We start from the raw sequence: 24,141 nt of genomic DNA on the forward strand, positions 1-24,141 counted from the left end.
CCTCCTTAAACAAAAAAGTATTTAATAAGTGCTCAAACATCAAGATGGGAGAAGCCTGTCCAGTCGCTCCTTATAATGGTTCCAGAGGGCAGGGGCTGCAACACTAAAAGCCCAGTTTCAAGTGCAAGCAAAGCATGCCTGGGGCATGTGGGACTCTCAGCGGTGCCCTATCTGAGGAGAACAGTTTCTGGACACGGATTTCTGGGGTGAGGCAATGTTACTTCTCAGGCTACCACTTTACCAAAATTAATCTCTGCCAATGCCATCATTCTGATGCTCCTACTGGCTCTAGGATCTACACTGGTGTAAAACAACCTCCATTGTCCACCATGACCGTTTCTGAATCCATTGCTGAACCCGGATTTAATCTCAGTCGCATCTATAGTCCCATCTCAGTGGAAATCAACATAAATACCTGATGAACTGCTGTTTATCTGAACAGTCATTAGGGGTTACCAGTGTGAAAATTATTCCAAAAACAGGGAGGGGCCCTTTTCCGGGGAAGACCCCCCCCCCACTGCCTGGAAGACCAAGCAGCAGAAGCAGAAGAGAGGGCGACATTCTGCATTGCGTCTGGGCTCTCCTCTCTCTCTTTCTGCATCGCCATTAACCGTAGAGAACGTCTGCTCCAAAGAGCAAGAAATCCTGGGGAGAGATCAGAAGGCAGAATTAGGAACAGAGGAAGCTGCCCTATACAGAGTCAGGCCATCGGTCCCTCTAGCCAGTGCCGCCGGATTGCCCCCAAGATCGGGGGCTGCGGCATGTGTGATGTCATGTGCACATCGTGTGATGTCACACCTGTTGTCCTGACACCAAGCAGACCGGTGAAGCCTCCTGCGACGTTGCTCTGGGCTGCCTCAATTTTGGGAGGGCTGGAACGCTTTCAAAGAAATATTGAGGAGTCGGAAGACTGCTCGGCCGCCTAGAATTGGCCTGCCTGCCTCTAGCTTAGCAGTGTCTCTCCAGCAATGGCTCTCCATGATTTCAGGCAGGAGTCTCTCCCAGAACCGCCTGGAGACGCCAGCAAGGATTGAACCTGCAACCTTCCGCTTGCGAGACAGACACCCTACCCTTGAGCTATGGCCCTTGCAGCTAAGTCTTCCTCTGGCCAGCAGCAGGACAACAAAATCCTGGCATCCAGACACAAAGGGTGCAGGATGCCTTCCTCCTGGGACGTGTGCTCTGCAAGCGGGGCTGCTTGTTTTACTTAATATTTCCTAAAAATTTATACACTGCTTGAGTGTAAAACAACAACAACCTTCAAAGCAGTTTGCAAAATAAGATAAAGCAATAAAATTATCGCTGAGAAAAATTCACAACCACGATTCAAGAGTTTTGAAAAGTTAAAAGAACAATAGACTAAAAACAGATCTGAACTCACCTCAGATTTCTTAAACATCTGGAGAGCCTTGTCTAAGCAAGAATGTTTTAAGCAGGCGCAAGAAAGAGTAAAGTAACGGAGCATGCCTGGTGTCAAGAGGCAGGGAATTCCAAAGTGAAATAACTGAGTTCTTGCAAATGTGGAAGGGGTATTATGGGATGCCTGCTGGGCCAAGTGAGGGCTGCCTCAATGTGGGCTTCACCTGCTCCCTCAGGGAGCTTTCCCCACAATTCGTTTTTAGCCTCAAAATGCAGGAAGTTTCCCTGAGTACCCAGAGCTGCTTTTGCGACAGGGCTAATGCATCACCCACCTGGCGAAGCTGCAGAAAGGCACTGGAGAGCTCCACGTGGTGCGGGAGAGGGAGGGGAAAGCCTTCAGCCAGTCGTGCTGGAAGGTAAAATGTATCTTGCACTTACAAAAATATTGTAAAGAAGTAGACGCACTGGCAGGGTTTGATTAAACATTTACAATTTAAGGAAACAAGTATAAAAGTTAAGATGTAATAATGGGGAATGCATAAAGGGAAAGATGTAATTTGGAGAAAAAAATGGTACAAAAAGAATACAACAATATTTAATTAAAATATTGCGAAATTAAGGTAGAATAAGATGGGCAGGAGAAGCAAATATTTAAAGAACCAGAAGAGGAAGTTGAGGGAAGTCATGGGAGGGGGAGGGGGTGGGGATTGGGATTTATAGTTTTTCTTTGTGATAATAATGATTGTGTTGAATATAAAATTTTAAAATTCAATAAAAACTATTTTTTTTTAAAAAAAAAGGGAGGTAAAATTAACTTAGGTCATAGAATCACAGAATTGTAGAGTTGGAAGGGACCCAAGGGTCATCTAGTCCAACCCCCTGCAATGCAACTAAAGCGTCCGTGGCAGATGGCCACCCAACCTCTGCTTAAACACCTCCAACGAATGACAGTCCAGCACCTTCCAAGGGAGTCTGTTCAACCAACAAACAGATGTGGCACATTGAGTGAACACAGCCTCCATTTCAGATTTGTATTATGTGCTTTCCCACACCAGAGCTATATGAATCCCTCCCAATTATGAAGAGAGTCTAAAAATGTTCTGCAAATTGCAAAACGATATATAAGAGATTTCGCACACACACCCCCGCCAGACCTGAGGAGCTGCCAGCAGCTACTCAGCTCTATGAGAGTCCTGCTCTGCCGTCTGAACTTATTCAGGTGTGCAGCCATAAAAACTAGAAACTTGCTTTAAACTATGGAAAAGAAACCTGGCCTCCACTCAGTAGTGGAGGTGCACCATTTGCGCAGCCTCTTATTTATTCGTTTATTGCATTTCTGTGCATCTTTCTCTCCATGGACCTCAAGATTATTCTGCTCTTAATTTCACCTCCTCAACAACCCTGCAGGGTAGGTTAAGCCAAAAGGGACTGACTGGCCCAAGGTCACCATCCAGTGAGTTTCGGGGCCCAGTAGGGATCTGAACCCTGGTCTCTCCCAGGTGCTCTAACCACTACACCACCACTGCCCCTCATACTGGCCTCTTGCCTGCAGCAGGGGAAGTGTGCATTTGCCCTGCAGTTTTCCCCGCTGCTCCCGGTTGTCCCCTCACTCTGAAGTGCTCTGGGAGCTCCCCAATGTTGTACACGAGAGGCTGGACATTCCTCCCCTAGTAACTTTCCATGGGGTTGCAGGCCTGGCGTTTTCTCAAAACGGCACAGCCAGATGCCCTCCCAGGAACCACCTGCCAGTCTCCTCTCCTCCTTGAAGATAATAATAATAAATAATAATAATAATAAATTTTATTTATATCCCGCCCTCCCCAGCCGAAGCCGGGCTCAGGGCGGCTAACAACAATCAAATAATCAAAAAATCAAATAATCACACAATCTAAAAATATTTCATTATAAAAATTAATTAAATCAAATTGATGGCAACCAATTAAGCAAAGATGCGACCGGAGGGGTCTTTGCTCTGTCCTGGGAGTCCATATCAGAGGCCTGGTTCTGTTGGGATGGTGAATGGGAAACAAGGCTATAATGAAGCACGTGGTGCAACAAGTAGACTGATATTTACCGTTCACAGCAGGCATGAGGGTGCTTGAAGCAAGGTAGTTCATGATGGCTTCCATTAATAGTACCTGGAAAGAGAGAGACAGAGACCATAAAAGGGAAATCAAGATGAAAGGGCTCATGGAATCACAAAATTGTAAAGTTGGAAAGGAGTCAAGGGTCATCTAGTCCAACCCCCTGCAATGCAGGAATCTCACCTCACAGTCATTCATCCAATTTGAAACCATACTGGACCATGCCTGGTTTACAAATGCACTAGCAGTTTTGTTGCTGCACGGGGCAGTGGGGAGGAGGGTCAAGGTGTCCTCTAATTCCCCTCGCTGACTTTTGGCTTCATCCTGGATGTCCTACATCTGCCTTGGCCGGTACATAAATGGGTGTGTGAATCAAACAACTCCCAGTCAATTGGAAAGAACATTAAGCCCGTGGTCCCTTTCCAGTTCTCTCCATGGCCAACCAGAGGTCCTCAAGCAAGACCTGAGCACAAGAGCTTTCTCCCTTTCTTTGGTTTCCAGCGACTTGTATTCGGAAGCATTAAGACCTCCAACTATGGAAGCAGAGCAGAGCCATCATCCCTAGTGGCCATTAACAGCCCTCTCCTCCTCAGCCCATTATACCTGAAGGAGCGTCTCCACCCCCATCGTTCTGCCCGGATACGGAGGTCCAGCTCCGAGGGCCTTCTGGTGGTTCCCTCACTGTGAGAAGTGAGGTTACAGGGAGCCAGGCAGAGGGCCTTCACGGTGGTGGCACCCGCCCTGTGGAACACCCTCCCACCAGATGTCAAGGAACTAAACAACTATTTGACTTTTAGAAGACATCTGAAGGCAACTCTGTTTGGGGAAGTTTTTAATGTTTGATGTTTTATCGTGTTTTTAATACTCTGTTGGGAGCAGCCCAGATGGGCAGGATAAAAATATTCTTATTCTTATTATTATTATTTCCATGAATCTCAGAGTTGTGGTAGGAGGTACAGTAGAAGCTTTTCTCTGTTCACTTTCTCCATGCAAGGCATAATTTTATAAATGTCTATCGTGTCAACTCTTTCTTGTCTTTTCTCTAAACTAGGAAGACCTCGGCGCTTGCATGCTTCCCTCACAGGGGATTCCCCTCGATCTTTCTGATGACCCTTTTCTGAATCTTTCCCATTTATTCGGTTTGCTAGTACAGTGGTACCTCGGGTTACAGATGCTTCAGGTTAGAGACGCTTCAGGTTACAGACTCCGCTAACCCAGAAACAGTACCTCGGGTTAAGAACTTTGCTTCAGGATGAGAACAGAAATCGGGCTCCGGCGGCACAGCGGCAGCGGTAGGCCCCATTAGCTAAAGTGGTGCTTCAGGTTAAGAACAGTTTCAGGTAAGAACGAACCTCCAGAACGAATTAAGTACTTAACCCGAGGTACCACTGTAGTTTTATCTTGCCCAGGGCAACCCAAAGCAACTTTGTGAGGTGAGGCGACCAGAAGTGTATGCAGGACTCCAAATATGGTTGCACCATAGATTTGCAAAACGGCATTATGCTATTGGCAGTCTTCAATCTCTTTCCTAACGATCTCTAGCATGGAATCTGACTTTTCCACAGCGGCTGCACACTTGGCAGAACCACCGAGAGGAATGACAAAGCAGGTGTGTGTCTGTGACACCTCAGGATGGGGGTGAAATTTGGGTCGGTCCACATTTTAGTGCAAACCTTATTCACCCCTTCTGAAATAATAAACAGACCAAAGCTCAGCTGGCCTTCAACATTCGGACTATTCCAAATTTTGCAGCGGTGTTCTCCAGGCAAGTAATGTCTACAAAGAAACCACATGCTTAGAGGTTTGCATGTACTTGAGTAAAAATAAAATAGAAAGAAAATGCATGACGTTTGAGAAAATTGAATGCCAATAATATGTATATTAGGAGTTACATGCAAGGAGAAGTTGGTAAATCTTCATGAGGACAAATAAAATAAACGCCAAAAACTGATGTGTAAAAGGGGGGAACTAAACTTAAGACTGCAGGAGTGAGAAGCTGAGATTGATAGGTTTGCCCACTGAGAGTGGCACCAAATCTTTCAGGGAGGGTATTGGCAAGAATGGGCTCTGAGAAAAAGGCAGGAGAGCCTCTGGCCACTGAGTGCGCACGTTGAGAGCTTGAACCTCTAGCTGTGGCCATGGAATCCTCAGGGGTCACTTAAGGTCACGGGATCAAGCAATTTAGGGAACGAAAACGATCTTACTGAGAAAGGCCCGACGTCCGAGTGCTTCAGAGACAGCTGCAACCTATATGAGGATATGGGGGGGAAGAGAGAGCAATGGGGGTTTTATGCCTTATGACGACAATATACCTTATTGACTTGCTGAGCTACGGTAAGTCAGTGGAACAAGCCACAGGGTCATGGCTGATAACTCCTTTCTGCACTCCTCTTTCTGCATGCCCTTTGGGGCTGCCTTGGTGCAGGGGAGCACCTTTTCAGCCGGAAGGTCCGATAGAAATAAATTGGAAAGTGTAGTAGAACCCAGATCTCGTCTCCCACAGTTTGCAGTGCACGGTAAGCAAGCATTTGGTGTGGCAGCACTGACCCTTTGGAACTCCCTGCCACTTGAAATGCCTGCTAAAAACATTCTTGTGTAGACAAGCCTTCCAAGGGGCTTAGAAAGTTTTATGGGTTTAAATCTATACTGTGGTTTTAACTTTCTGTATGTTTTAAAGTGTTGTTGGGTTTTAAAAAAAATATTTTTATTGTTTTAACTTCTCTGTAAACTGCTTTGAGGGTTTTTTCCCTACAATCAAGTGGTATACTGTATAAATTTTATGAAATAAATAAATATGCATTGCAGGGGATGACCCCCAGGGTCTCTTGCAACTCTGTAATTCTATGACTCTACGAAATAAAGTCAAGATGGTTTTTTTCCTGGATAATAGCCAAACAATGAGATTTGAATTATAGAATCGTAGAGTTGGAAGGGATCCCAGGGTCATCTAGTCCAACCCCCTTACTGAAACAAAGATATGCTATGTCCACAGCATTCCCCTGATCCATCAAGCTTGTAACTCTATCAAAAAGGGAAATGAAATTCATCTGGCATGACTTGTGTTTGAGAACACCATGCTGGGTCTTAGTAATCACAGCATCCCTTTCTAAGTGCTCACTGACTGCTGAATTATCTGTTCTAGGACCTTTGGTGGTAGCTTCTAATCAAGCAAAAAACTTTTGGGGTGGTATTAAAATGGTAAAGCACATTTGTTGTTTCTTACTTGCCAAGCTTGAGGGACCCAAAGATCTTGGTGGAGTTAACAGAAACTTTGGCTGAAATGGTGGTTGACTGAAATCAAAGAGAAGCAGGTTGAATGTGCTTTGCAAAGAGATCAGAAAAAGTTTACATCATGTGAAATCTATACATATGAAGATTTGGAATTCTTTTAATCATTGGGGAAATTTGCAACAAAAAAAAGAGAAGGAAAGAAGGGAAGGAAGCAAGGAAGGAAGGAGGAGAAGGAGAAGGAGAAGGAGAAGGAGAAGGAGAAGGAGAAGGAGAAGGAAGATCTCTTTGAGAAAACGCATCTGTTAGTAAAGCTGAGGCGAATGTATAACATTCAGAAAGAAAAATATCTGGGAATAAGGAAGGGAAGAGGCAGAAATGAGCACCCACAATCGACACAAGCTCTGATGAAGGTGGAAGAGGAAGCTTAGGGCAATGGGCAGACTGGAAGGGGCACAAAATACCTACCCTCTTGATCATGGGCAGCACCAAGACTCAAGGTGTGTCCTGAACTTACCGCACCAATCACAAAGAGCGAGGCCAAGGAAGCGTTGGGGAGGATGGCAAATGCTCTGATGTCGACCACCGGGGACAGCGAAATGGTGTCAGGTGTGATGGTCAGAGACGGGGCAGAAGAAGGTGAGACTTGGAGCTTCATGAGCATGTTGGGGTACAGCTTTTCCAACTGGGTGTGAAGAGCAAAGGCGGCATGAGAATCTCAGTAGAGCCTGGCTGCTGGATCAGGTCCAAGTGGACCCATCTTTTCCCGTAACTAAACAGATACCCCAGCTGCTCACCTGTGGAACAAAGGCCTTGAAGCATGTGGTGTTGAGCCGGACTTTAAACTCCTTCGGAACCTGCGCAGGGGAGAAGAGGCATGTTGGGGATGGAGAGATAGGACAATATACTATGACTTGGGAAAGCAGAGGTTAGAAAGAACAGCCCCTTTAAACCTTCGTCTTGTTCTCCTGCTGGGTTTTAGCTGGAAACTCAGCCCAGAACCTCCCATCAAAGCCAGGCTTCCATTGTGGGCCATCAACAGGCTCCTGTCGTCTTATTGGTAGAAAAACATGTCGGCAGCATTGAGGAGATGAGAAAAGCCTGCTGCACCAAGCCAATGGCCCATCTAGTTCCACATCCTGATCTCACTATCAAAGGGAGCTACTCAAGAGCCACTGTAGGGGATTGCAGCGTGATCCACCCCCTGGTAAAGCCAGCTCTGCAAACCTGGGCTCCCCAGCCCTCCTTACCATGTCGTCTGTGATGAAGAAGTTCATCTCCCCTGCTCCGTAGTATACAAGGCCTGCGGTGTTGAAGAAGTAAGTGGAGATCCCGAAATAAAGCATGCGGTCCTGATCGACCGGGAAAGCGAGGGCTGGTGGTGTGAAAGGAGGAGCAGAGCGATGGGCGAGGGAGAAGAATTCACCCTGGTGGGAGAGGAAATGCGAAAAATGGGAAGCCATTCCTAGGACAGAATGCTAATGAAGGGGACTCAGCCTGTTTCTTTTCTGCTTCCTAGAATCACAGAACTGTAGGGCTGGATGGAGCCCTTCGCTTCTTCTGGTCCAACCCCCTGCAACGCAGGAATCACAGGTAAGTGTTTTAGAGGAAGGGAAGCAACAGGCAAGCGTCTTCCCACCAGGAAGCTGCCCACAGCACAGGAGGCCTCCGGGAGGGAAAACTGGCCACGATCCATAAACCTCCCTCCCTCCTTTTCCCTACCTTCAGGTCCAAGTCTAGGGAATTCTGTGAAGCCACAGGAGGAGCAACCAGAGAGTAATCGATCCCAGACACCTTGTCAATTTTAGCCGTGACTAGGAGAAAAACAGGACAAATCGAGGAGCTGAGGCGAGATGGCAAAAAAGCAGCGTCGGACAAAGGTGTCCATTTCAGTCTCTCATTTTCCCAGTCTTGAATCCAGTTCTCTGCATTTGCACATCAGATTATGCTTTTGGTTTTGTTTGTTGTACCCTCAGAAAGAAAGAAAAACCCATCAGCATTTTAGTGCCAATTTCTATAATACAGTACAGTGGTACCTCGGGTTAAGTACTTAATTCGTTCAGGAGGTCCTTTCTTAACCTGAAACTGTTCTTAACCTGAGGTACTACTTTAGCTAATGGGGCTTCCTGCTGCTGCCGCGCGATTTCTGTTCTCATCCTGAAGCAAAGTTCTTAACCTGAGGTACTATTTCTGGGTTAGCAGAGTCTGTAACCTGAAGCGTCTGTAACCCGAGGTACCACTGTACTCATAATCAGAACCCTGCTGGATTGGTGTGTTGAAGCAAAGTGCAAGCTCCAACTTGGTGGCCAAGGTAACCCAAAAAAGAATTGGTAGTTGTTGCGAGGATGAGGTCAGATATGTTTCCTTGCTTTGATCTATGCTAATGGGTTTGCTTTGATGCTGTGCTTATCTGAGGGCCTTGGGATGCTGGGCTCTGGGCCCAGAGAGGGCAGAAGCAAACTGGGCTCTGCTGCTTTGTGCGTAAAAGATGCCTAAATGTTTGCTTGGGTGCGGACAAGCCATGGCAACCTCTCACCGCTGCGGGGTCTGTCCCATGTCCGTAACGGCAGCGAGGCCCAGCAGGCTGACTTACCGTAAACTTATTCTTTTTACATATGTAATAAATCACTAGAACTGATCACTCAGGTGTCTTTGAAATCCTTCTTGGGTATACCTTCATCAAACCACTCCCACGAGCCCACCTTTGGGCCGGTGGATCGGGACAATCAGGCCAATGGCCCATTTGGTCCCGCATCCTATTCTCAGAGGGATCCACTAGATTCCTCCACAGGAAACCAGCAAGCAGAAAGTGAGCATAACAGCAACTGCTCTTCAGAAGCATGGCTGCCCTCACCCCCTGCATGAATTTTTCTAAAGTAGGCAGAACTCCCTGCCACCTGACATCCGGCCTCTACTCTTTTTGGCACCTGCTAAAAACACATTTATTTAGACAAGCCCACCGGGATGGTTAGAAAGTGGATGTGAGTTTTAAACTGGTTTGAGTCTATTGCTATTTTTAACCATTTTAAATTATTGCTGCTATTTTTAAAAAATCTTTTTTTTTTTGCAAACCGCTTTGAGGTTTGTTTGCTTTTTGACAATCAAACAGTGTATAAATGAATAAGCCCACATTATGCCAAGGTATGCAGGGGCCCAGAAGCATTTTAGACTGCAGACTGAGCAAACCTACGGATCAGCTGGTCACAGACTTCCCTACTAGACTGAGATGGATTGTATATCTATTTACATTTAGATCATAGCTGTCAACATTTCCCTTTTTAAAAGGGAAATTCCCTTATTCCGAATAGGATTCCTCACAAGAAAAGGGAAAAGTTGACAGCTATGTTTAGAGTAATTATCTCTAGAAAATTTAATCTGCATCTGTACGTATAAAAGATGTGAGGTTTATGTAAGTCTTCTTCCTCCTCTATCCTCTATGTTTGGCTTAGAAAGAAATCTCCCATTGCCCTACTGACAACTTGTGTTGCAGAATGAATATTAGCCAAATATTAGCTGAGAGCATTTTGGTCTCCCAAATCCTCCAGATTGTGGGTTCTGTTTAAGGCCAGATACGCTGGCTGGGCCAAAGTCGGGGTCTCACTTCATAGAATCATAAAATAGTAGAGTTGGAAGGGGCCACGAGGGGAATATAGTCCGGCCTCCTGCAATGCAGGAATAAAGCAGGCATTGCTTAAAGGTAAAGGGACCCCTGACCGTTAGGTCCAATCGTGGCCGACTCTGGGGTTGCGGCGCTCATCTCGCTTTACTGGCCGAGGGAGCCGGCGTCCAGCTTCTGGGTCATGTGGCCAGCAGCACTAAGCCGCTTCTGGCGAACCAGAGCAGCGCACAGAAACATCGTTTACCTTCCTGCCAGAGTGGTACCTATTTATCTACTTGCACTTGGATGTGCTTTCGAACTGCTAGGTGGGCAGCCGCAGGGACTGAGCAACGGGAGCTCATCCCGTCGCAAGGATTCGAACCGCCGACCTTCCAATTGGCAAGCCCTAGGCTCAGTGGTTTAACCCACAGCGCCACCTGTGTCCCTAGGCACTGCTTAGAAGGAGCTCTTTCCCCCGATGGGGTCCTGCTTGTCACCGGCTTCCACCATCATTGCTCTTACCTGGCAGGGTTTGCAGGAAAGGCTGCAGTTTGGAGCCAATGGAACTGCTCACTTCTTCACAGACCTGGGGGGAAGAGAAGAAAGGCCATAAGGATGACTTACTCCTTGGCAGGAGCCCCATGTGTCCATGGGCTTGTTGCTTGGCTCTGAAACTAGCAGAACCTCCATTCCCAGGTGTGGTCTATCTTGGAGTACTGGTGCTAGATGTGGGGCACAAGCAACTGTGAATGGTGATCTCCACTGAGCCTCACTTGCGGCCCCCGGTCTCCTCCTACCATTGTTTACCCACATCTGGCCCAGGGGTTTATCAATGCAGTTTTGGACAATGCACACCAGAGGCATATTATGGGTATGATGGACTTCTGCACTGCAGAGAGTTGGGCTTGAGGACCCTTGGGAGATCCCTTCCCACTCAACAATTCCATGGTTCTAGGAATCGCTGGGCCTTTTGGGATGGGTACAGAAGGCTCTGCTTATGTCCCCATGAGAAGAAGGAAAAAACACTTCGCTACCAGCTCTACCATTCTATGATTCCACAAAGGCTCTGCTCCATAGGCCTTAGACACAGAGTTATAGAGTTTCAGAGCTGGAACGGACCCCAAGACTCATCTAGTCCAAACCTCTGCAATGCAGGACTCTAAGCTAAAATCAGGTGTCTGCGATGGGGCTGGACTTTCCAGGGTCCTCCCTGCAGGGAGACTCGGTCATTCCTTTCTCCACCCTCGGACACAGCAGTTGGTGCCAGGCAGCCATGTAGCAATTACCGAAAGCGGCTTGTCGACAAGGCTTGGCGCAGGGCTCCCCTGCTGCTGCCTTTTGTGGAGAACAGGAGAGCCCATTGTTCCCAAGGGCCCGCTTGGCTAAATTAAGCTCGCAAAGGCCTGTGAAATCGAAGGAAGCTAATTCCTAACACCCAAGGCACAAAAAAAACCCCCACGTCTTTTCGGCTCAAAGCACATTTGAATGCTGAAGTCCTGGGGAAAAATGTTAAAAATATCTTTCAGCAAAAAACCAGAAGTTTACCTACTGGGAATCACAGATTCGGATATCCCTAAAAAATACTTATTGCGACAAATTGGAAAAGCGACAAAGTCCCTTCTAGATCAGAGTGGACTCAAAAATGATTGAATATGTGGAATTAGATAATTTATCAGAAAGAATAAAAAATAAATCAAAGGAAGTATTTATCTCAAAATGGAAAATCTTTAAAAATTTATCTGAAAAATAGTAATGACAGCTTAAAGTCTGTAGCAGCATTTGAATAACTTCAGTAGGAGTTTTAAGTCTGATGGAAAACCTAGGATAGAATAAATTCTCAAAACCAAAACATGTTATAATATGGCAGTGAATAATTGATGAGAAATAGAAGTAAGGAGTAGACGGGAAGTCAGTTATGTAGAAAAAAGTCATGTTTATGTCAAATGTATTGTGAGAACTATTTAATGTATTATTGTTGTAATATTTCTTTTTTTCCTTTTTAGTTGCTAAGAGGTGATGGATATTTGTTTACTTCTATATTTCTTTTTTGTGTTTGATGTATTAAAATGAATATATATATATATATATATATATAATGAAAAAGAATGCTGAAGTCCTGGGTCTGTTTGTGGGGCTACTGAATTCAGAAGCAAACAAAACCTTCCTTAAGGGGAAGCGGTTCCTTCAAGTCCAAGTGACGCCACAGGAGGTTTGCAATGCCATGTGTGAATTTTGCAGCGAACACGGAGTGTGCTTTGGAGCCACAGCAGCAGATTCCGCATGCTCAGCCTTTCCTTCCAAGTATTTGGCCCCCCCACTCCACCATCCCCAGTGCGCATGCAAGCCGTTGAGTCAGAAACAGGAGGAGGCTAGAGAACCAGGCTAGGAACAAGCCAGAACATGGACTGAGGGCCCAAGAGCAGGGGAGGCACCAAGTGTTTCCTAACAACAGCAATGTACTTCCAAAAGCTTGCTTTTGCTATTGCAGTTGGTCTCCTAGGATGCCAATCTGAGCGCTGCCGGGTGAACTCCTGCTTCTGAGCATGTGCAGAGTGCCATTCCCTCTTGCAGAGCAGCAGCAGCAGCCAGCTCCTGCAAAACCCGAATTTTTAGAGGGAGCAACTTCTGGGCTGGAAGGCAGGGTTTAAAGGTGCACCCACGCAGGGGTCCCATTCATTTGAGAAACTGCGGAAAGCGAGAAAGGAACTGGGAAGGAGCCCTTGGAAATCCTGTGAAGGCTTTACCTTGCCTTCCATGGTATTTCTTAATGACGACTCGATGTTTTTGTGGAAGAGGTTGTACAGCCAGCTGCGATGGAGAGAGAAGAATGGGAGGATCAATGTCAATAAGGTAAAAAGCTTTTATTTCCTAAAGTGCTTGCACTACTTTCCCCCTTGAAGATCCCAGAAACTAAGAGCAGCTTTAGGTGTTCTGAAGAAGCAAGAGGGGAGGAAGTGCTTCTTGCAATGCAGGGGGCTGGACTAGATGACTTTAGGGGGTCCCTTCCGGCTCTGCAATTCTATGCTTGACTTGAGGTTGCAAAGGTTGTGGCTGCTGAATGCGCAGCGATCTTGCCAATGGGGTTCGCAGGGGTGCCAAACAGATATGAAAGACCACACGATACAATGACAGATACTATGCTGATGTTAAGTTAGGGGCTGGTTCCTTTTCGAGATGGATGAATGCAATGAGTTTTCAAAATGACTGATGGAAAAGGGGAGCTTGCCCTCAGCACAGGGACACTTGGTTTGGGCATCATTTCCGAGTACGTTTCTGAGCACAATTCAAAGTGTTGGTGTTGACCTTGAAAGCCCTAAACGGCCTTGGTCCTGTATCCCTGAAGGAGCGTCTCCACCCCCATCGTTCTGCCCGGACTCTGAGGTCCAGCTCCGAGGGCCTTCTGGCGGTTCCCTCCCTGCGAGAAGCCAAGTTACAGGGAACCAGGCAGAGGGCCTTCTCGGTAGTGGCGCCCTCCCTGTGGAACACCCTCCCCCAGATGTCAAAGAGAAGAACAACTAGCAGACATTTAGAAGACATCTGAAGGCAGCCCTATTCAGGGAAGCTTTTAATGTTTGATGCATTACTGTATTTTAATATTTTGTTGGAAGCTGCCCAGAGTGGCTGGGGAAGCCCAACCAGTGGCCGGGGTCTAAATAATAAATAATAATAATAATAATAATAATTATTATTATTAGAGGTAGCAAAGAAGAAGAAGAAGAAGAGTTTGGATTTGATATCCCGCCTTTCACTCCCTTTAAGGAGTCTCAAAGCGGCTAACATTCTCCTTTCCCTTCCTCCCCCACAACAAACACTCTGTGAGGTGAGTGGGGCTGAGAGACTTCAAAGAAGTGTGACTGGCCCAAGGTCACCCAGCAGCTGCATGTGGAGGAGCGGAGACTCAAACCCGGTTCCCCAGATTACGAGACTACCGCTCTTAACCACTACACCACACTGGCTCTACACCACAAAGGGGAGGCTTGTGTCGACAGCAAGCAGGGTAGCATTCCAGGTCAAGCTGCAGGGCAACGGACAACCACCTACCTCAACCCGCCTGAAAAGTGCACTTTGACATCGGAGATGTGAGCGGCGCAATCTGCTGTGCCCACCGTCGGCCTCCCAGCAGCATCTGCCCCCAGCTTCAAGCCTACAGAGACGGAGATGCCCTCAACCTTCAGGTCAAATGAGCCGTGGTCCTTGCTATTTGGAAAGACAACAGAACAAAGGATTTGGTGCAGTGGTTAGAGTATTTGAACCCAGGAGACCAGGGTTCAAATCCTCACCGGGTAACCTTGAGCTGCCTAGTCACTGTTTCTCTCAGTCTAGCCTACCTTACGGGGTTCTTGTGGGGATTAAATGAGGAGCAGGATAACCAATTCAGGAAAGGGAGAATTTCCAGGGGCGGCTCTGTTTCGCTCTGCGTATTGTTTCAGAAAGCGAGATTTGGTGAATGTGCCTTCCCATGTGAACTGAATCGAATTCCTCCCCACTGCCTCTAAGTGACCCAAAGGTAAGAGGCAACGATGGACTCACAACCAGCGCTTCTTCACCGACCAGTCACCTGTCACTTCGGCAAAGGCATTGGTGATGGAGACCTTGAGGCCCATGCCTGGGACCGGTGCTATAGCGGAGCTTGGCAGCTGGAAACTGCGAACGTTCAAGCTGCAGGAGAAAAAGGAAGGAGAAGGTCATTGGTTTGGGGAAATCAGCAATGCAATGGAGAGGGTGGATTCGCCTGATTCAAATAAGGGGCTTGCTCTTGACAGCAGTACGTGCGAAAAGGATCAAGGGGTCTTAGTAGACCACAAGTTTCACATGAGTCAACAGTGTGATGGATGCAGTAGCAAAAAATGTGAATGCAATTCTAGGTTGCATCAACTGAAGCCTAGTGTCCAGCTCAAGAGAAGTCATAGTCCCTCACTATTCTGCCCTGCTCAGACCACACCTGGAACACTGTGTCCAATTCTGGGACCCAAAATGTTGACAAGCTGGAAGGTGTGCAGAGGAGGGCAACCGAGATGGGGGTGGCAGGTGGGGGAGTGTGGGGTTATTAGTTTGCCTTTATTCTTGTTTTTATTATATATTTTGTATTTTTATGTTGTGAACCACCCTGAGAGCTATGGATGAAGGTTGGTATACAAATTTAATAAATAATAATCATAAAATCAAGGGTCTGGAAACCAAGCCTTATGAGGAATGGTTGAGGGAGTTGGATATATTTAGCCTGGAAAAGAGGATACTGAGTGGAGATATCTTTAAATATCTGAAGGGGTGTCCCATGGAAGATGGAGCAAGCTGGTCTTCTCCTGCTCTGGAGGATAGGACCCTGAGCCAAGGGCTTCAAGTTACCAGAAGGGAGATTCCGACTAAACATTCGGAAAAGCTTTCTGGCAGTAAGACCAGTTGGACAGTGGAATGATCTCCCTCAGGAGGTTGCAGATGTTAGAATTCCTGCTCCGTGACTGCAGTCATGGGATTGTTGTCTTTCACATGACGGTGTATGTTTTGACTCCACAGAGCGGGAAGTGAAGAAGACAGGATGTTTGTGTTACTGTGTTCCATAAAGTGGGACTATTGTCCTTTGTCCTTTTTCTCTTTGCTGTCTGATGCTAGAGAGAGAGGGAACCATGTTGCAGTGCTCCGTGTGTAAATAAAGTAGATTAGCCAAAATGCTGAGTTGCTGAGGTTTGTTATGCAAACTGCGAAGTCTTTGCAGATCCCTAAGTGTGTCGATGTCTGTTGGCATCGATCGCTGTGATGTTTGGGCTGAAGAAAGCTTTTGAAGCTCCCGAACGATCGACCAGGAGGGAGAGAATATGCCAGTTGGGCATGTGTCTCTGCCAGGGTCCTACTCAAGTGTAGGCCGAGCTCCTGACAGTAGACTCTCCTTCCTTGGAGGTTGGATGACCACCTGCCATGGATGCTTTAGTTGAGATCCCTGCCTTGCAGGGGGTTGGCCTAGATGACCTTTGGAGTTCCCTCCAAGTCTACAGCACAGTGATTCAATGGCCTTTGCTTTGGAACTCTAGATCTTAATGTGAGCCCCAAAACAACCCTTTATCCAAAGCAAAGAGGCGTCCAGAACGTTCATGCCTGTGAATCACACAAGATGAGTTTGGCCCTGGCTGGGCAGGAGTGCCAGCTTGGCCCTGCAACCGTGGGTGCCCGGGGCCATGGGTGCCAAGCAATATGCATGACCCTGGCACCAAGATTTGTGGGTGCCCAGTCCCTTCATGGGCACCCAGGGCCCCAGGGAGTTGACACCAACGTAGCTGGGTGATGTGCTGTTGAATGAGGCTGTGCAGGAGAAGCTGTGGTGGACCCTGAGCTTTTTGGGGTGGGAAGGACTAACCCATCTTAGAAATGAGCCCCCCTGCTCATTCTCAAGTTATTAATCTACTTATTCAAGTCTCTGCCTGCCCCCCAAAAAGAAATTTTATCCCTCCCAACTTCATTTGAGTTGTCTCCACAAGACACCCCAACTGCACCTTGCCCGGGGCAGAAACCACGTTCTCCAGAACCTATTATTGTAGTCTCTTCCAATCTGTGGTGGCCTCACCTGTAGAGTTTGTAGTCCACTTTCCCAATAACTTTAACTCTGAAGGATCCAGAGAAGTCGGGCAGAGTCAGCTGTGCCAGTTTCTGCTGCAAGGCTGCCACCCCCTCCTGGCGAGCTGAAGCAAAGGAGAGAAAAGGTTGGCGTCAGACTGTTTGCATCCCTCTTGAAGGAACCGATTTGCCTTTTTTGGGCCCTTTTTTGGGTCAAAGCAATGGCTTTATTTAGTGTAAAAAAGCCAAACATCTCGGAGCGAGTGACAATAAAACAATACCGTTATCATTGAAAACAGCTCTTTCAAACATTTGAAAAGGAAAATCAGCAGTAAACTAAAAACAGATTAAAACATACATCAGGACTTCCAGGGTGGCGCCATCGGCAATGGTGGACTCCCTCTGAACTGGAGGGACTAGCTCTGCGTGAAATGGGTCTTTTCCGCTACGGCGAAGCGGGGACCCTGCTAAAAATCACAGGCGGATGAAGCCTGTGACCATGGGACTCGGCGGGCACCCTTAGCGCCCCCCCAACCCGCAAAGGAACCCACTAACGGGCTCCGAAGTGAAGAGGGGGAAGTGGCGCGGTGCTGTGAGTCAACTGCTATTTCCGTGGAGCGAAGCCGCATGGCCGTTGCCGGAGAGCGCTGCCTTTTTCCTGGGACAATTTGGCTTCTAAAATAAGCACCCGTGAGTACTTAAAATTTGAACAATCGGACTTTAAATAAGGACTTGCGTGCAGAAAGGAATTGGACTTAAAAATTTACTTCAATTTGGTACTGAAACGGGAAGGTCTAAACAGGAAGTCAGCCTTCCGTTTATTTGTAGACAGAATAAAGCAAAGACAACGTAAACTAGAGCTCAGAAAATCGCCTCTAAAGGATTGGATTTCATCATTTAAAATTGTGGAACCCCCCTTCGACAGCAGGAGAAGAAGGGGGATCTTTTTCGAACTGTTTAAACCTGCAGAAGTGAGTTTAAAGTAAAGTAACTTTCCACCGTCCTGATCCTAGAGCGGGGTGTCAAATATTGACAAAATATCTCAAAAAGGATACTTTGTTGCAAGAACAAATAAAACTTCTCCCCCTAGAGGGAGACTGTGAAACTGTAACTAATTCCAGGGAGCTTGCAGCTGTCACAGATTACAATCGTGGGAATGGATTTGTGACCTTGTAGGACAATGTATTCAGAGGCTCTGTTGTGTGCTCTCTGGAAAACAAGTGCCCTACTGGAACAGTTAAATGAGAAGATGGATTTGATGACTAATGCGGCCAGAATTTTTGAACAGGCAGTGGGAAACTATGTGGAGCCCACTCAGGAATTAGAACAGGAGTGCGTCCTGACAGAGCAGATGAGAGAAGAGGATGTTGCTGAATCTTGGGCGCCAGAGATGGAGGGAGCTGCGGCCTTGCAGGAGCATGAGCTTTTGGACTTGACAAATGAACTTGGAAAAAGCCAGATTTGGAAAGATAAAGTTTGGATTGGTTTGGAAATGGGGGGTTGGATAGACCCCCCTATGCAGGGATGTTTGGACTTTCCGAGTCTGGCAATGGGCCGTGAGATGTTTGGAGCTGTGGGGGCTCTCAATTTTGGAGGGATTCTGAAACATGTTTTTAAATACCATATGGAGTTGAGTCTGGACTATGGAAAAGGGGCTGATTTGCTGAAAAGGGTCAAAAACATCACCAAGCTGGAGTTCCCACGAGTGAAAGGAGAATATGAAGAAGAGCTGCGGAAGGGACATGGAAGAGATTTAAGGGCCTCGGATATAAGGTTACCAGGTTAATGCGCTAGATCGATGGGATCGATGGGATAAAAAGGACTGACAAAACCCGGGACCAGGAGGAAGGGACGCTGGAGGAAGACTCGATTATTTTTATCTCTTTTTTTTATTACCAGGATTGTTTTATAAAATTGATGAATGTTAGAAAAATGCTGGAAGGAAATTACCTGGCTCTAGTAAAAATGTTTAAAGAATTAGGTAAGAATATTATGGTTGTGAGAAGTCGGTAAAAATAAGATTTAAGTTTTAAGTTTTTAAGGTTTTCTATAAGATAAGATGAAAATAGATTAAAGCAATGTAATGACAGAATATTATGAAATATGGAAAGGATTTGCTGCGATAATTATTAACTAGGATACAAAAAAAGGGAGGAGGAGGAGGTCAAAGAAAGAAGGTAATGAAAGTTGAGGATTTGAGAATGATGGAGTTATTATTGTCTGTTTGCGGCGTATTTTTGAATTTGTATTGTTTGATGTGGTTTGTTTTTTCTTTGTTTCTTTTTTTTTTCCTTTTCTGCTTTGTTTTTTCTCCGTAACTTAAAAAATTTTCAATAAATATCATTAAAAAAAATAAAAAAATAAAACCGAGAAGCGCCGTACTTGTACCCAGCCAAAAAATAAAAATAAAAAAATAAAAAATTAAAAAATAAAACATACATCAGAAAGAGGAGGAGGAGTTATAATTAGAAAAATCTTAATAGTTATTCATAAAGGAACAACCTATAAGAAGTAAATAAGGAGGCCAGGTACAGGATAAAGGAAGTATTTTATTTGGTTGTTTGTGTTGTTGTATGTTATGTTTATTGTCTTTCTGTACTGGGGGCGGGTATGTTATGTTATGTTATGTTGTAAATAAAATTTTCAATTAAAAAAATTATTAAAACATACATCAGAAATTCTACATCCCTGGACAGACTTATCTAAACCAAAACATTTTTACCACACACCAAAAAGAGTGATAAAAGAGTACAGTACCAAAAAGAGTACAGTAAGAGTACCAAAAAGAGTGCAGTGAAAGCGCCTGCAGGGAGTTCCAAAGGTTAGGTGCTGCCACACAGAAAGATTGCCTGCTTACAAATGTGGAATGGGGGTGATGTGGCCCATTTAACTGCATGTGTTCCACGGATTGAAGCAGTCAGGTGGGCAGAGACCCAAGAAAGAAAGTGTGGACCCTGGACCACCTCCCCAGCTGTATCCACTCAGCCAGCAGTCAAACAGAGCCCCACACTGTCAGCAGGAAACTCTCGTTCCTGCAGGCAAATATCTTGCAGGGCAAGCAGTGACCCAGGCGGACAGCCCACGCCCTCATGCTGTCTGGGAGAGCAGAACTGGCAGGGATCAGGATGGTGCAAAGCAGCCCCTTCCTACTTCTGTAGGTCTGCCCCCCCAAAATAGAGAAAGCAACAGATTTATTGTTTCAAACCCACCTAACTTGCCACCTTTCACCAACCTGGTGCCCTCTTGATGTTTTAGAGCGCAGCTCACAGCACGGAGTTAAACTATGGAACTCCCTCCTGCAGGAGCAGTAGTCCCTCTGAGCGTGGAAGCAGAGCAGAGGCAGCAGCCCCAGATTACTCCCCGCTGCGTGAATTTGCCTAATCCTCTTTTAAAGCCGTCTAGGTCGGTGCCCATCACTGCATCCTGTGGGAGGGAGTTCCGTAGGTTAACTATGGAAGTGCTTTCATTTGTCTGTCCTGAATCTTCCAACATTTCAGCTCCATGGGATGTCCACGGATTCTAGAGTTATGAGAGAGACACACACACAGAGAATCTTTTCCACTTTCTCTGCGTCAAGCATGGTTGTATAAACTTCTATCAACTCTTGCTTGCCTTCGGTTTAAAGAAAAGTCCCAAGTGCTTCAGCCTTTCCTCCCTTCCCCTCGTCATTTCGGTGGCCCTTTCCCGAAGCTTTTCCAAATCTACAATATCCATTTTGACGTGAGGCAACCAGAACTGTATACACTATTTATTTTATTGATGACGTTTCGATCCCGCTTTTCCTTCCAGGCACTCAGAGTGAGTCTCCTCCTCCCTGTTTTATCCTCAACAACAACCCTGAGAGGCCGGTTAGGCTGAGAGACTCCAGACCTCCTGGCTCTTCAATCATGACATGACCCTGCAGGCTGGGTGGGGTGGGGGGGGTCAGAATGGGTAATAAAAGGCACCCACCATAGTCCAGGCCTTTGTCCGTGATTCTGCCCACAAAGCCCGGTCCTGTGGCCCCGGAGAGAGGACTGTAGTGAAGACAGAGCAGCAGAGAAGCCAGGAGGAGGTTTCTCGCCTTGGACATCCTGGCTGCAGCCCCGAACCCCCTCAGATCCTTCTGCCCAGGGACTCTGCAGCTACGAACCCCTTTGCATTTAGCTGAGAGGAAAACGGAAGTGAGAGTGAGCAGGCAGAAGCAGAGGGACCAGAAAGCTATATTTGTATTTCCTCAAGAAGGTTTTTCCCCTGTTGCACAATCTGCAGACAAGGTTCCGGGTGGGGTTTGTGGATTTTGTGGGCTGGGCGTGCATGGAGGCTTTCTCTGCCAGGGGCCGGACCAGACACAGGAGCCGAGACTCAGGGCTGCGTGCTCTGTGACTCACGCGGCATGGGACGGATCCTGCATCATGTGGATGCTCTCGCTGTTTGGCTTGTGACGGGCATGCCAGGCTCCAGGGCTTGGCTTCAAAAGCAAAGCTGCTCTTGGCCCTCAAGAACATAAGAAGAGGGTCTGCTGGATCAGGCCCAGAATCTAGTCCAGCATCCTGTTCTCACAGTGGCCAACTAGGTGCCCAGTATGGGAAACCTGCAAGCAGAAACTATGGTTTCCAGCAACTGGTGTTTGCAAGCACTTTTGCCTCCCTTCAGCTATGGCGGGCAGAATGCAGCTCCAATTGGAGAACAGCCTTTATCAAAGGTGTCCTGGGCTTTGAAGACACTCGAACTCAGGACGCAAGGGAGAAACGTGCCAAGAGGAAGGCACGCTTGGCAAATCCACACCGGGATCAACTCCCGCCTGGAAACCAGTGTCCCCACTGTGGAAGGACGTGTGGATTCAGAATTGGCCTCCACAGTCACTTATGGACTCATTGTTAAAACCGTGTTCATGGAAGACAATCTTACTCAGCTATGAGTGATCGCCGAAGAAGAAGAAGAAGAAGAAGAAGAAGAAGAAGAAGAAGCAGAAGCAGCAGCAGATTGTGGCTAATAGGCATCAATAGCTGTCTGCTCCTCCATGGATCTTTTAAATCCATCCAAGCTGGAGGTGATCACTGCCCCCCCCAAAAAACCCTTAAAAGGGCTCCTCATTCAGATGATCCATTTATGTAGCATGTTTACAATTATTAACATCCTACCTTTCCCCCAGATCAGGACACAAGGCAGCTTACACAAATTAAAACAGCCTCAAATAAAATACTAAAAATGTGTAAAAGATCACCGTTAAAGGGTGATCAAACTCTAACAGAAATAAAACGATATAAAAAAACACAAATCTATTAAAATACAGATAATAAAAACAGCGTTGTTTAAAAGCCCCTTCCTTTAAAAAAAAACGACACCCCATTCAGTTCACAACGCCTGCTGGGCCGAAGGACAACAAAGAAGGAGCCAGTCTAGTGTTCTGTTGGAAGCTGCGCAGGGTGCTGGGGAAACCCAGCCAGATGGGTGGGGTATAAATAAATTATTATTATTATTATTATTATTCTCTGGGGAGGGCATCCCAAGGTTGTGAGCAGCTGCCACCAGCCTCTCTGAGCCCATAGGGTCACATAAGAAACTTGGAGCCTATTATACAATGTTCTGAAGACCTGAACGCCGTTGGTACGTTTGGGCACACTTTTTATAAACACCAGCTTCATCCAGATATGTATTTGGATATTTGGATGGCGTCTATTGACCTTCAACGGAAGCTCAAGGTGGTTTTTCTTGTGTAGTTAAATGTGCTGTCGAATGTGGCTTTTCCCTGCTGTTTTTTCCTTAATACATTTGCACTGGAAATTAAAAATGTCCTAACAAATAAAGCCAAGCCACGAGTAGAAAATACTTCCCCAAAACAAATGGTTCACACCCTCACAAAGTCCCCAAAGCCGGGGTGAAAAGGTGGGTCTTTTAGCAACCTTCAGCACTGAAGTTGATGCATTCCATAGAGAGGGGGCCACAACCGAGAAGGCCCAGGCATGGGTCGATTTCCCCATGAGAACTGGAGGAACCCCCTTCCTCAGACTTCAGCTGCTGTTTCGAAGACAGCCTTCTGAAAGCCACTCCACAGCTTCTGCTTTCCGTCATGTGGGAAGGGATTGCAAAACCTCCTTTCCTCTAAATAAATAAATATATATATATATGGGAAGAACTTTCACCTTTTACAGTACTTTCAGTTCTTCTTTGGGGGGGAAAGGCCAGAACTTGGTGGGGAAGCAAAGCCTCTATTGCATTCCATGGACAGGAAAACAACCGCCGTATTCTTGCGCTGGGGGGGGGGGGAGGCATGTCAGGAAGGTGTGTGAGCTAGACCAGGCATAGGCAAACTCCGGCCCTCTAGATGTTCTGAGACTACAATTCCCATCATCCCTGGCCACTGGTCCTGTTAGCTAAGGATGATGGGAATTGTAGTTCCAAAACATCTGGAGGGCTGGAGTTTGCCTATGCCTGGTCTAGCTGACACACCTTCCTGACATGCCTCCCCCCCCCCAGCGCAAGAATGTGGGGCTGCCCCACACCAGAGCAACACAAAGGCTTCAGATTTTACAATGTGTTTCTCTTTCAAACACTTGCAAGTCCACTCTCATGTCTGCAAATGGGGATCTATTTGCACACACTGATTTAGTACAAATACCAGCAACGTTGTGGAAAGTGCACCTTCCACACCCCCACCCCACAAGGGATGGGGGAGGGAATAAAATTTTATTTGTAGTTTAATGAGAAACCACCCAATTCACATTTTTAAAAAATCAATATGTGAAATAGACTCGGAGTCACGTAGTGATTTCATGCTCTTTATTGCAGCTCGTAAAACAGGGAGAGAGTCAAATCCTCACCCCCCACATACCTCAGGCTTTATGTACATTATTTACACAATGGGTTCTGTCTGATTGACTGAGTCTGCTTCCCTTCTGCCGGCCAATCAGGTTGTTGCATTCAAGGATCCTACCTGCCTATTGTTCCAGGAGCCAAGCTCAATACTGTAATAAATGAAAATCTGCCCTTATTCCCTTATGGGGAACACAAGAGCCCGTATAGGGTCCTTTGTAGGTTCTCCATCGGTCGGAGAAAAGAACAGAGGCCAAGCAGAGAATATTGAGAAGCAAAGCAGTTCATAAGCCTGATCTTTGTTGAACTGTTGCAACAGGGTGCTCCCCTCTCACACAGGAAAGGAGGAGGACCCAGAACCCAGCTGTGCCTGCCCTTATATAGACATTTTAAATTGCCTTCCCTGGAGCTCAAGACCACCTCTCCATACATAACACCTACATCACAGAAAAGGCGGTCTACAACAGAAATTTGAATGTTGTTTTTCCTGTTCTGCCAGGTTATCTGATAATGCCCCATCTGATTGTCTTT

General features: G+C 46.5%; 1 protein-coding gene across 1 annotated transcript; it reads right to left on the reverse strand.

Moving 5' to 3' along the window:
• Positions 1 to 5: 5 nt before the first annotated feature.
• On the reverse strand, positions 6 to 20,999 carry LOC308480065 (bactericidal permeability-increasing protein-like). Its single transcript, XM_081011339.1, has 15 exons — positions 20,767 to 20,999; positions 16,826 to 16,940; positions 14,800 to 14,928; positions 14,311 to 14,466; positions 13,014 to 13,077; positions 10,792 to 10,855; positions 8,394 to 8,485; positions 7,922 to 8,098; positions 7,469 to 7,528; positions 7,189 to 7,356; positions 6,667 to 6,734; positions 5,648 to 5,690; positions 3,434 to 3,497; positions 1,692 to 1,768; positions 6 to 645 (listed from the first exon to the last, which is right to left on the reverse strand). The coding sequence occupies exons 1-15, from the start codon at positions 20,885 to 20,887 to the stop codon at positions 607 to 609; spliced, it is 1,437 nt and encodes a 478-aa protein (XP_080867465.1). The 5' UTR covers positions 20,888 to 20,999; the 3' UTR covers positions 6 to 606.
• Positions 21,000 to 24,141: the final 3,142 nt, after the last annotated feature.

This window comes from Podarcis pityusensis, assembly GCF_964106645.2.
Source record: "Podarcis pityusensis genome assembly, chromosome: 6".
NCBI classification, from domain to species: domain Eukaryota; kingdom Metazoa; phylum Chordata; class Lepidosauria; order Squamata; family Lacertidae; genus Podarcis; species Podarcis pityusensis.

What these genes read in the sequence shown, in the direction of transcription:
- LOC308480065 (XM_081011339.1), bottom strand. Translation starts at nt 20,887, where the DNA reads ATGTCCAAGGCGAGAAACCTCCTCCTGGCTTCTCTGCTGCTCTGTCTT. An exon ending in TCTTCATCACAGACGACATG is followed by an intron (nt 7,529 to 7,921) that starts GTAAGGAGGGCT and finishes TCCCCTGCGCAG; the next exon opens with GTTCCGAAGGAGTTTAAAGT. An exon ending in GGGTCCCTCAAGCTTGGCAA is followed by an intron (nt 5,691 to 6,666) that starts GTAAGAAACAAC and finishes ATCCTCATATAG; the next exon opens with GTTGCAGCTGTCTCTGAAGC.